The sequence below is a fragment of the Mustela putorius genome, unplaced genomic scaffold (genome assembly GCF_011764305.1).
Source record: "Mustela putorius furo isolate JIRA1106 unplaced genomic scaffold, ASM1176430v1.1 tig00000253_pilon_pilon_pilon, whole genome shotgun sequence".
Taxonomy (NCBI): Eukaryota; Metazoa; Chordata; class Mammalia; order Carnivora; family Mustelidae; genus Mustela; species Mustela putorius.
In genome coordinates this window covers 8,082,682-8,095,467 of record NW_025421329.1, presented here as the reverse complement: position 1 = coordinate 8,095,467, position 12,786 = coordinate 8,082,682, and the positions used below count along the sequence as shown (strand labels likewise).

The 12,786-nt window shown below is 42.0% G+C and overlaps 1 protein-coding gene across 3 annotated transcripts in view; it reads right to left on the bottom strand.

Moving 5' to 3' along the window:
* Nucleotides 1-12,786, bottom strand: part of KIZ (kizuna centrosomal protein) — a 129,936-nt gene that overhangs the window by 20,919 nt on the left and 96,231 nt on the right. For all 3 annotated transcript variants that reach the window (XM_045078464.1, XM_045078463.1, XM_013057048.2), the window contains 2 exons: nt 10,539-10,704; nt 9,236-9,301 (listed from right to left, as the gene is read on the bottom strand). In XM_045078464.1, coding sequence (XP_044934399.1) covers nt 9,236-9,301; nt 10,539-10,704 — 232 coding nt within the window. The remainder of the gene's footprint in view (nt 1-9,235; nt 9,302-10,538; nt 10,705-12,786) is intronic.

The window sequence follows — 12,786 nt, the reverse complement described above, 5'->3', positions numbered from 1 at the left end:
AGACGTCAGGGGTGCCTGAATGGCTCAGTCGGTTGAATGTCTGCTTTCTGCTCAGGTGGTGGTCTCAAGGTCCTTAGATGGAGGGAGCCCTGCATCAGGCTCTCTGCTCAGCAGGGAGTCTGCTTCTCCCTCTCCTTTTGCCCCTTTCCCTTGTTCATGTGCTCTTTCTCTTTCAGATAGATGGGTAAAATTAAAAAAAAAAAAAGTCTTGAGTTTTCTCAACTGCATATTAATTGCAGTCTGCAAACTGGAGGCCTAGGTGGCCCCTTAAGGTTTCATTTTCCAGCCTGTGTCTTAGAACTCCAGAGAAATGCTTCCTCCTATTAGTATTGTCAGACCCTCAGAAAATTATTGAGTAGTGCAAATAATTCGGTAAAACAAATATTTCTAAAGAATACAACTCTTTTTGATGAGAATGTTCTGGTGTACACACAAATACACACGCGTGCTCAAGCATTCCGTTCTGGATCTCTCAGTTAAATGTCCATTATATACTTAAATCTACGTCAAGATTTCATTTAAAAAGTAGAAAACAGTGGAGTTTAAAACATAAAGTAAGACAAGGGGGTTAAAAAATCTATCCCTGGCTACTAAGTCCCTACCAATGACACAACAGTAAATACATCTTTCCCTACTTTGTTACATAAGCTGGCTGAACCCAGTCATCTGTCTTCCTGCAAAGTGGGTGAGGGATCACTGAGATTGTGTTTTTCTTTTTGATAAACACTTTGTGTCTAGAAAATGGAACAGCCAGGGAAAGAAAGAGGAAACATGCTGAATAAAGGGACGGAGGAGAGATGATGTTGGTGAGAAGGGGAGAGAGAAAAAGCCTCAACTTCTTATCTTTCCTTCTCTTTTATATGCAAATGTACACCTGCTAAAATACTTCTAAATCTACAAATAAAGGGAAAAAGAAAATATCTGATGAACAAGTGCATTTAACAACCCTTTACAAGAGCGTTTTATAAACGTGGGGTTCACCAGCCTCGAAGGGGTGTCTCCAAGGCAGAGCTTTCGCAGAAATCCCCCATGAAAAAAGGGAAGAGCTGGGCCCGGAAAAGGAATAACAAAGGGGGATGCAAACAATACTATCACTCCGGCTAGGAAAAAACGACCTTGAACCGACAAAGCGCTGGGTATCCTCGAGTACAGGAGGATAATTATGATTCCTATATGAAGTGTGCAGTAATTTAAAAATGAAATTTGAAAAGTATTTTCTGCCCGCTGAATTTCCCAGTGCTGTTACCCTTCACATATGTCTACACCCAAACAATTTTTCCCCCACACTGTGCTAGATGTGTGGCTGATTGTGGCAAACCCATTTTTGCAAAAGAAAATAAAAATTATGGTATGTAGTTCTAAAATTAATTCTAAAGATAAAGACTATCGCTTAAAATCCAGAAATCATTTGTCTAATAATCTGCTCAAATGAAAGTGAGAGAATATTAGGATATGGGTGTTTCCATGGTCAGAGAATACAGAAAATTCATCTATATTTAGGATTTTTAAAATTAAAGGCTGTGAGTCGATGTTAGGTGAAACACACAGGTTGGATCCAAAACGAGAATCGCTTTTCATGTCCAGATTTTCTGCAATAAACCCCACTCAACCAGTCATCCTGGGCCCGTAAATCTATCACCAAGGAGAGGGTTGATGCATACAGAAGAGACGAAATACCTAATCCAGAAGAGTCGTCTGAAGCTGCTTCAGAAAACAAGTATATACACCACATTCTTAACTTCCATAGAGCAATTCAACAATTACACCTGAAAATAAATGGCAGGATTGTAAACCCCCTTTAAGAATATTTCAAAACCAAACTGAAACACTTCTGGGGGTGTTACTTCACATGTAAATTTATAACCCTAGTGTCTGCCACTTAACACTATTCAGTCCTGGGAGGTGAGTGTTCAACTCTGAAAGTCATGGAGTCTGAAGATGAAGTAATCTGATCAGGAAGCTGTATTTTATAGGATTTTTTAGCAGCTTTGCATGCAATGATTTATAGGAGAAGAATCAGAAATAAAGACAGTAATACCATCATTATCATCATTTATAGTAGGGCCAGGAAAAATCGCTGTATAAGATGACTTGGGTGCTAGAAATGTAAAATATGCAGATATCCCTCCTTATCCACTGTAGTGGGTTGCCAAGTGTCTCCCCCATCTCCCAGGTTTATGACCACCCAGAACCTCAGAATGTGATCTTTGGAAACAGGTTCTTTGCCGATGTCATTAGTTATGGACCTTAAAATGAAATCACCGGAGATTTATGGTGGGCCTTAAATCCAATGACTGGGGTCCTGGTAGGAAAAGGAGAGAACAGAGACACAGGAAAGAAGGCAATGTGAACATAGGCAGAGACTGGAGTGGTCCTGCCAAACGTGAGGGGCCACCAGAAGCTGGAACAGGCACAGAGGGATTCTGCCCTCGAGCCCTTAGAAGGAGCACAGCCCTGCTGACATTCTGATTTTAGGCTTCTAGCATCCAGAACTGTGAGAGAATACATTTCTGTTGTTTTAGGTTTGTGGTACTTGTTATAGCAGCCCTGGGAAAATAATACACTCCCTGAGCCCCAATTTTACTGAAATAGTCAAAGCTCAATCCCTTTTCTTTCTCTCTCTTCACTTGGGTCTCGTGTAAAATGAGGGTGTGTCACAACATGACCCACGGGGTTCTCTCATCTTGAGACCTCCTGCTTTGTGGTTCTCATACCTGGGAAGTCACCAGGTATCTAGAAGACTGATGCCTGGGCCCCATCCCCAGAGTTCTGATGGGACTGGTCCAAGGTGTGGCTGGGGCATGGACATGTTTAAAAGCCTGCATGGGATGTTACTGCACAGCCACTGAGCAGAACTTCTCTAGGCACTTAGGAACTGATTTTCTGGAACACAGGAGTCTCCAACCAAGAATGAAAGATGCCTTTCATTCTTTACTGACCACTTTAAGTCACCATGGCCACCCTTAATGCCATGAGTGAGGACTGCTTTGCTGGAGCAAGCAATAGGCAATGGGCCCCACCCGTGAGACCCCAGCAGCCTGACCGCCCTCCCCAAGAGAGACAGGACTGTGTGGACTGCAAGGGACAGTCTAGCAGCACATGGTAGCTCCCCTGGTTTTGCATGAGTTGGGGGTTCCCAGTCTCAAGTACCGCAGGTGACATGTCTTTACATGATTCTTGTGCATTTCTGGGACAGGACAAGTGAGACACGGTCTTAGAAAAGTCTGGGTAGTGGAGGGGCTGTGCCGCTGTTCTCTGGCTGCCAAAAGTTGTAACTGTAGTCTTTTCTCCCAGGATAAATCTAGTAGCCAATGACAACCTGGCTGTTGTAGGTTCTCAGCCCTTTTGCGATGTGATGAAAAACTCAAGTAATCATGTTTGGGGAAGCACTGCCCAGAACCCTAAGTGGCAACCTTCAAATCGATGCTGACCTCCCACAAAGCTTTTAAATGGACGTACCTTAGTATGACCTTGAATATTCAGCTTCCAAAGAATATCAGTGAGAAATGGCACAGTCAGGCAACCACTTTCAACACAGCTTGACCAAGAGAATTGGTGTCAAAAGAATGAGAGGCTGAATGGACATTCTTAGAGGCTTAATCCTCTTGAGATAAAAGCTGAGAGGTCTTTTCACATGGAGCTTAAGGAGATGAGTTTTGCCAGGATGGGCACGTGGGGTGGGAAAAGTACTGGTGGAGTGAATGACTGAAAGAGATAGTATTCTGGCCTGAATCAACAAGCATTAAGGAAACTCCTTAATACTCTCATTTTTATTCATTCGTTTGACAAAATGAGTGGCCACTATGTGCGGGATACTGTGTTAGGAGATGGGTTTTTAGGACATTTAGCATAACTGGCTAAAATGAAAACTTACTTACCTCTCAAAGGTAAATTTAGTGTGAATACAAAAAAATGAAAACTTACCTCTCAAAGGTAAATTTAGTGTGAATACAAAAAAAATCACCAGTGTGGGAAATTTTACTTGGGGGTAGAAGTAGTTCAGAGGGAGACTTTCTCTCATCAGCTAGATTAAGTGTGGCCTTAATCCTGGCCTACATGTTTCAGGGAAACACTGACCTGAACAGCCTCCTACTTGCACACGGTCTCAGGCCTAACTGCACTCAGGCTTGCCCTTCTTTATGAAGGGCAAACCTTTGGTACAATCTGTACTTGGAAATCCTTGTGAGCTGCCCACCTCTCTAGGCCTGACACAAGGGAAAGGAAAAGTATGGCTTTGTTCATCACAGCTCTCCAAGCATCCTCACAGAGCTCATCTTTTGTGGGAATACACACTGACATTTCACTGATCCAGACATCCTGATGCGGTTGTCTCTCCTGTCAAATGAAAGGGGAAGGGTGGTGGAATGAAGGAGGTCAAGGCTTAAATCTTGAAGCTTGAGTTCCAAACCCAACACACTAACTACAAGGCCTTGAGCAGGAATCTTAATCTTTCTAGGTTTCTGTTGGACTGTCTATAGAATGAGTGACTGATATTTACCCCACAGGACTGTTATGAAGATCGGACCGGATGGAGGCTTAGTGAGGGCAGGGTCATGGGCTTTTGCTGTCCTGGTATTTCCAGGAAGCAGCCCAAGTAAAGGTATAGCATGCATGCATATGATATATTTATTTATTTTACACAGAAAACAACATGTTCTTAGTCATTCAAATTAATATTTGATTTGTACCTGGATTCTTAAGTGTGAAGAGCCAGACTAATAAAAGGAGTAGACTCTGTTAACAATGGGAGATCATAAAGGCTGTGTGTGTGGTGTGTGTATGTGTGTGTATTGAAGGATTTCTCTGTAAATTCTAGCACAGACTGTGGGAGCCTAAGTTATGAAACTTACAGTCTCCCAAATGATGATTAACAAAGTAGATGCCTTTCAGAGTGATAGCAAATTTGTTAAAGATGAGCCCCTCTGCCAGGAAAACCCATGTTTGGGAATGATAAGCAAATAAAGGGAAAAAAAAGAAATGAGAATGTTGGCACATTTGATTCCTTTGCTACGGACTGCGAATCACAGACTCCCAGCATTTGAAGGAATGCTGGGGTTCCCAGAAACAAGAATTCCTTCCATAGCGCCCCTCTAGAGTGGGTTCCTGCCACAGTGCAACAGCCAGCAGCTGAAAGACACCTTGTTTTTGCTGGAATGGAGAGCTAGAAAGTTCTTCTACAACCCCACTGTGAATTCCTTCCTTGCAACACTCACAAACTGAGCTACACTATGCAGTTACACTTGATAAATGTTGGTATGTAGCAGCCCCACAAATATTTACAGATAGCTTTTGTGCTCTTTTTGGTTTAAACTTCCCCAGGACCCTCATCATTCTGAAAACGGTGTAACTTCAGGGCCTCCCACCCATCCTGCCCAGCTTCCTGGGGCCTGTCCTACATTTCACCTCAGCCTCTCTCTTTACTACGTCTCTCCTGAGATGGCTGTAAAGCAAATAATGTCACACAGAGGACACACATGGAAGAGGAGGACTTTGGACTGTCACAAGTTACTACTTGTCAGTTCAGGGAGCAGCTTTAACATATAGCTTTCAGTCGTGACGTCATCTGGGCTTAGTTACACTAAATATTATAATATCATAAAGTAATCTAATCTGTGAGGGATGTTCCCACAAAAGAGAACCATAGGAAAATGTTGAAGATAAATTTAGACTATTGAGAATACAGGTGCCCTCGTTAGACTTAAGGCTTTTGTTTGTTTGTTTGTTTTAGAAAGGAGGAGAGGGGTAGGGGGAGAGGGAAATATAGAATTCCAAGCAGGCTCCATGCTGGGCTCTATCTCCCGACCCTGAGATCATGACCTGAGCTGAAATCAAGAGTCAGACGTTTAATTAACTGAGCCACCCAGGTGCCCCTAGACTTAAGGTTTGAATAAACATTCCAGATATATGTGTGTATATTTACATTTCCCAAAATGTGTCCCACAGAATATCAACTTTGTTGGCCATTTATAGGAAGGATTCCATTTTCAGATAGGAGATAAGTTATATGAAACTCTAAGCTCACACTTTTAAATGTTTCATTTATTGGAAATTCTAAAAGTTCTTTAATGTGCCTCGGCACACTGTGCTGGCTAGAGAGGGAAAGAGGGATCATGTAGGGTTTGGTCCCAAAATACATGTTCCTCAAAGTATATTCTCAGTGGAGTATTGCACAGAACAGATTGGGGGGGAATGTTGCATCAGCCCAGCAACATGTGTTAGAGCACACCACGGGAACACTTGCCCGGTGATCAGGTGCCCTGCAATTTCCTCAACTGTGGATATGTCAGGCATGTGGTACATGAGTTCTCACAAGCAGAAACGTGCGGCCTTCACCAAGAAGACCTCCAGGAATCACTTCATCATCCTCTTAAATGGTTTTTTCATGGGAGTAATTAGAAGTTCCTAAAATATCATGAAACTCTCCTCAATATTCCTTTTTGATAAGGTAAAAATCCTTATACATTCAAACCATCCATTGAGTTTTCAAGTGGAAATTTCTTGAAGAAATTAATTTAGTGGTACTACTGGGAAGTGCTGTCTATGAGGAATTATGGTAGCACAGGGCTTGGGTAGGTCTTGGTCCCAAGTGCCTACTGCAGTTCTGGAAGTAGCATTCATATATTGAATGTGTAGTACATGCTTGGCACTTTCACACACATGATCTCATTTCAACTTTAAGATAACCTTGCCAGGTAATATGTCTGCTTTCCTAATAGAAATGCTCAGAGGGCGCGCCTGGGTGGCTCAGTGGGTTAAGCCGCTGCCTTCGGCTTAGGTCATGATCTCAGGGTCCTGGGATCGAGTCCCGCATCGGGCTCTCTGCTCAGCAGGGAGCCTGTTTCCTCCTCTCTCTCTCTCTCTGCCTGCCTCTCTGCCTACTTGTGATCTCTCTCTGTCAAATAAATAAATAAAATCTTTAAAAAAAAAAAAAAAAAGAAAGAAATGCTCAGAGGGATGAGGAAACAGAACAGGGAGTAAAGAGCTGACATAGATGGCTGATGCCAAAGCCCAGGGACAGCCACCATATCTCCTCAACTCCCAGAGGAAAGCCTCTGGAATATTCCTTCTTTGGAATATTCTAGAAGGAATGCAGCTCATACAACAGAAAAACCTCAAAAAATTATTATGAATGGAGAGGCGGACTCTATCTTAAATCAGATGATACACCTGCCCTAACTCTACCGAGGGCCAAATCCCCAAGTAATTATGCCAAAAGACACAAAGATTTAGTAAAAAGATGATGGTTGGGGCACCTGGGTGGCTTAGTTGGTTAAGCGGCTGCCTTCCGCTCAGGTCATGATCCCAGGATCCTGTGATCAAGCCCCACATCGGGCTCCTTGCTCAGCGGGGAGCCTGTTTCTCCCTCTGCTTGTGCGCTCGCTCTCTTTCTCTCTCTGTGTCAGATAAATAAATAAAATCTCAAAAAAAAAAAAGATTATCAAAAACTTGGGAGATTGAACTAATACAATGTTATATGACAATTATATCTCGCAAAAAAGTGGGGCGAAAAACGAACTTAAGATTGTAACTTCAGTGACGTGTGCAACAACAGTATTAAGCAGGGCCAAGGTGTCTGAGGTCCTCAAACATTAACTTCATGGGAGATCTGGTGGGTGGGGAGCACAGAAGAAAGTTGGTAGCCAGGACAGAACTGGCAAGGCTCAAACAAAGTCACTGGCTTTGAAAGCTTTTTTTTTCTTCTTATGTATTTCCCAAGTTAGTTTATGTGTCTACTACTTTGGCATACAAGAAGCACAAAGTACTTTTTTTTTAAACTGCCAACTACTGATCGGTCAACGGCAGGTTGTTGGAATTGCAATTTCTTTGAAGATCCTAATGGCAAATAATCCTTGTTAGGCTCATTACACCTCTTTCTGCACAAGGAGAAAAATGTGAAAGTCCAGTACCTAACTCTCTTCTACTCTAAAAGTCTGTGGAAAATGCCATCTGGATTAATTTGGGGGGGAGTCATCTCTCCCATCTCGCAAGGGATGACTGGAAAGAATACTGGAGAAGTAAGAATGGGCAACTGGGTCATCTCCTGGCTTCCACCCAATTAGCCTTTGTCATTTTCACTGAAACAAATTCAGAGGGCATTAGATACTTCTGCATTCAAAGGTAAACTGCAAAGGAAAAGCATCCAAATAACTTCTTGGTTATTTGCAGCTTGGGATCATCTACACTTCTATTCATCAAAAGAAAATAAAGAAGAGACCCTCACAGAGTTTTCTCAAAATGAAGAATAAAAATGCAATAAACTATATTACTGGGAAAATGTTGAAAAGAAAACCTGTGTATTTTGGAGTGAAATACTATCTGATGCAGAATATATACAATAATTGCTCTACTATAAACTCCTTTTTCAAAACCAGAGTTCATCACAGAAACATGGGTTTAAAAAATTAATCATCAGGCCATGAATTGCACTGCCATAAAAGAAAGCCATTCTTTTCTGCTTATAAACAACAAAACTACCAGATATGCAGATGCATGCCTCAGTACCTCGGTGCAATGGTGTATTTACTTGTATAAATATTTAAAGTCAGACCTTTGAATTTCTAATGAAGTAGTATACCACTTTACAAAATAAGGTACTAGTAAATTTAGATGTACGACAAATAGAACGCTGTTCAGAATACTAATTGCTGCTGTTGATGTTCTAAAACTAAAAAAAAGTAATGATATTCAGATTGCATCTAAACAAGCCTAATACATGTGCAGAAATATTAATAGGTCTTGATGAAACTTTACTGCTAAAATTGTTAAATTATCAGACAAGCTAATCACCTCCTACTTTGGTTAGTTTTAAGTTATCAGAGGTACAGGGCAAGCTTCCTGTCTGGCACTCCCCCAACCCTTGCTCTTATTTTAATGATACACATTCAATTATCACAGGCAAGAAAAGAGTCACAACAGAAACATCTGTAGTTTGCCATATAATGACTGGGTGTTGCCCATGGAGACTGACCTTGTCACCCAGACGCAGGTGCTGAAAGGCTGCGGGGTGGGGGTGCTCACATGTGTAAATATATGACATGATTATGAAGTATTTTCCATCTTAGTTTATGTTAACGTAAGCTCACATGTTCTGCTCTGACGATTAATCGCCTGCTCCAGTATGCAGTGGCTGAATATCCTTGCTCTTAGTGGAGTTCACAAACCACTAACCTAGAAGGTTCCGATTACATGATAAGGCTGAATTCCTTTTGAAACTCTCAGGTCACTGTAACTTTACCTGTGATTGGGATCTTCGCTGCCATGCTTTCTTCCTTGCTCTCATCTCCACAGCCACTGGAAACTTCTAAAAACAAAACATGCGATGATAAAAGTGTATCTCAAGGTTATATTTTGGAGTGGACCTTTGTTTGCCTTTTTTTTTTTTAACTGCCGTTCCTTTTATTTTCATTGACTCCCCATGTCCCTTTCTGTGGGTTAGTTAATTTTTTTTGTCCGAAATTGTACCATATCTAAAAGGAAGTCTATTCTTTTTAAAGATTATTTATTTATTTGAGAGAGCTGGAGAGAGCGTGAGCAGCAGGGGAGGAGCAGAGGGCGAGAGAGAAATGGGCCCAATCCCAGAACGCTGGGATCATGATTTGAGCCCAAAGCAGAGGCTTAACTGACTGAGCCACCCAGGTGCCCAAAAGGAAACCTGTTCTAAATCTAAGGTATCTCTATGTTGCCTTGAAGCAAAATACTATAGTGCAACATCTTTCAAATTCAAATAGGTCTTAAAACAAGTGAGTTCCAAATCCTGTGCATGTATATCGACTTCTAAGCATATCCTGAGCAACTTATGGCTCTCAGAAATGACATTACAGCAGTTTCCTGGCATGCCTTAACAGTACTACTAAAACAATCAATTCCCAGATACTAAAAATTGCCTCTTAAATTTGGGGAGCATAAACTCATTGATTCTTAGTCATCTGTTAAAACTTTTATAAGGTTCCATTATAATTAAAAAGAATGTTTACAAATTATGAATAGATTTTATTAAGGAATCATTTTAATGGAATCACCTTCATCTTTGTGACATGATCAAAATGATCTACTGCCAAGAGATTCATTTTGCTAATATTTCATTACTTACAAAAACTTATTGGAGGGGTGCCTGGGTGGCTCAGTCACTTAAGCCTCTAACTTCGGGTCAGGTTATGGTCTCAGGGCCCTGGTATGGAGCCCTGTGTCCTGGGATCCAGACCCACACTGGGCTTACTGCTCAGTGGGGAGTCTGCTTCTCCCTACCCCCTTTGTGCTCCATCTCTCTTTCAAATAAGTAAATAAAATCTAAAAAAAAAACCCTTATTGGATATTCAGCAGAACTGCAGACCTATGGTTAGGTCTTCCATTTCTGTTAGACTAAATGAAAACAAATATATTTCCTAAGAGGTTGTATAAAACAAAGAACATATCATGCATATTAAAATCAGAAGTATTCTCTAATCAGCTTAATTTTATAGGCAATACCCTGAGAAAGAGGGTGTTGGGTTGACTCTGAATGCATGTTTTCTGTGGACAGAATTTATAGCAATAGTTACCTTGTTCCTTTGTACAAACACTGTTGAGCCACTGAGCGGGTTTGGCTTCCTTTATTCCACTATTGTCATTCAGAATAGATGGCAAGCTGCAAGATGATTCATTACTGTGAATAGCTGACCTATCCTCACACTCTTCTGTAAGGGCTTTTTTCAATAATGCTGTTGCCTAGAGTGTTTAAAAGAAAGCATAAAGAAGTAAAAACAAACTCTAACCACATTACCCTTGGTCTCAAAAACCCAGCCTTCAAAAGTAATGTTAGGTTAAGCTTTACTTGGGGTTTAATTTGCTTCCTGACATTTAACTGAAATTAAAATATCTTCAAGATGAGACAACATCTGATTATTTTCCAGCATAATTTCTTTACAACACTTGCACTTGTGATACCTTCTTTGAGGACTTAAAGAATGCCGAAATGTTCTTTGACTCGTAAAGTATATATATGAGATGTGACCACCTCCATTAATCTGGGCTGGTTTATCCAAGATTTATCTTTCACTGCATGAATCTGTTTTTCAGGCATGGAAGATGGTTGATTTGGAATGAGAAAGAGATCTGGAAGAATGTGACCTTGAAATAACCCCATCTTTCTAGAAATGACCCTGAACTTCCCCAAATGGGAAGACTGTAGAAAAACTTCATGGCTGAGGAGGATACATGAAAGCAAAAAGAGAACTAACCTTATTCTATTTTATTTTATTTATTATTTATTTATTTATTTGACAGACAGAGATCACAAGTAGGCAGAGAGGCAGGCAGAGAGAGGAGGGAGCAGGCTTCCTGCTGAGCAGAGCCCGATGCGGGGCTCGATCCCAGGACCCTGGGACCATGACCCGAGCTAAAGGCAGAGGCTTTAACCCACTGAGCCACCCAGGCACCCCAAACTAACCTTATTCTAAATCATCATCTTTAATCAAGGATAAAGACACTCCGCACTTTGCCCATCAGTCCGCTGGGAGCTCAGGAAACTAGCCTGCCACACTGCCTATCTGTTTTCAAAGGGCCCTGAACTGTCTTACCCATATCACCTTATGTCTCGTGGGCAGGCAGGTGGGCACAGATTTCATCACGGCCAAGTTGAGAGGTAGAGAACAAATGGCAATTAACAGGACAAGTTAATACTCTCGTCTATTCATTTCCAGGTCAGTATACTCTGCTCCTGAGAAATACAAATATACTGGCAGCAAGAGGTAACCAAGCCTCCTTCTAGAGTGTAGGTTTCTCTCTCAGTTCCTACTTGTAAGTGGTGATTTGCCCAGGCTTTTCGCAGAGAAAACCTAGGTGGTGGTGCTGACCTATCACTGGTATCTGACGACAGGGCAGTGTCCAACCCAATCCATGGGAAACGAACATGAGACTCTACAAGTTAATAAGAGTGGGACTGGACAGAACATTACAGGTCATCTTTAGTCTAAGCACAAAGCCGTGTAACACCGTAATTATCTGGGGAAGAAGAGGGAATACAATAATCTTTCCTTGTGATTAATATGAAAGAAGGTGAAGATGCCTTGACAGGGAGAATCACTGAGGCAGAATATGGAAGATCTAGCCTTGTTGAGTTTGCCTGGAACATACTTTGAGGTCACTGCCATGGGCCTTGACATCCCTGCAAGGCTCTTACCATATGCCCTCCCTAGGACTAGCTGGCCTCTTGAACTTGCACCCATTCTAGGGGCTGCAGCAGCTGAATGGAGGGGAATAAAGGAGTTCTAGCCTCCTTGGTCAAGGGACTTGGCATTAAGTTAGACTTGCAGCCAAGACCTGTCTGTGGTCCACTTCTAGTAACTAGGTGTTTTTCCTCCATTTGTTTAAAGTTAGTCCTGAATCTTACTCCCATGGTGGTAACTCTGTACTGGGGTGATCTGCACAGTATCCTTGCAGACTAGGATTCGGGTATAAAGTCTTGCCTCTGAAGCCCAGGCCAGGGCTGGTTCCCGTCACTGGCTGCCACAGTGCCCCAGTCCCAGCTGCCCACATGGACCACTGCACTACATCTGCTTCCAGAATCTGTCCAGGAAGAGAGATATGAAGAGTAGGAGGACCACGTCCTTGAGCTGTCATCTTTCAATTGACAGTATGGTCTCTGGACCAGCCTGGAATGTCTCATTTCTAGATCTCCACTCATTCTGATCTAGTCTGGTCCCACAGAGAGTTAAGCTCCAATTCTCTGTACCCAATAATCCTGGCTATGTGAAAAGCATTTTAGAATGTGAACAGAAAGCGGTGCCTGGGTAGCTCAGTGGGTTAAGC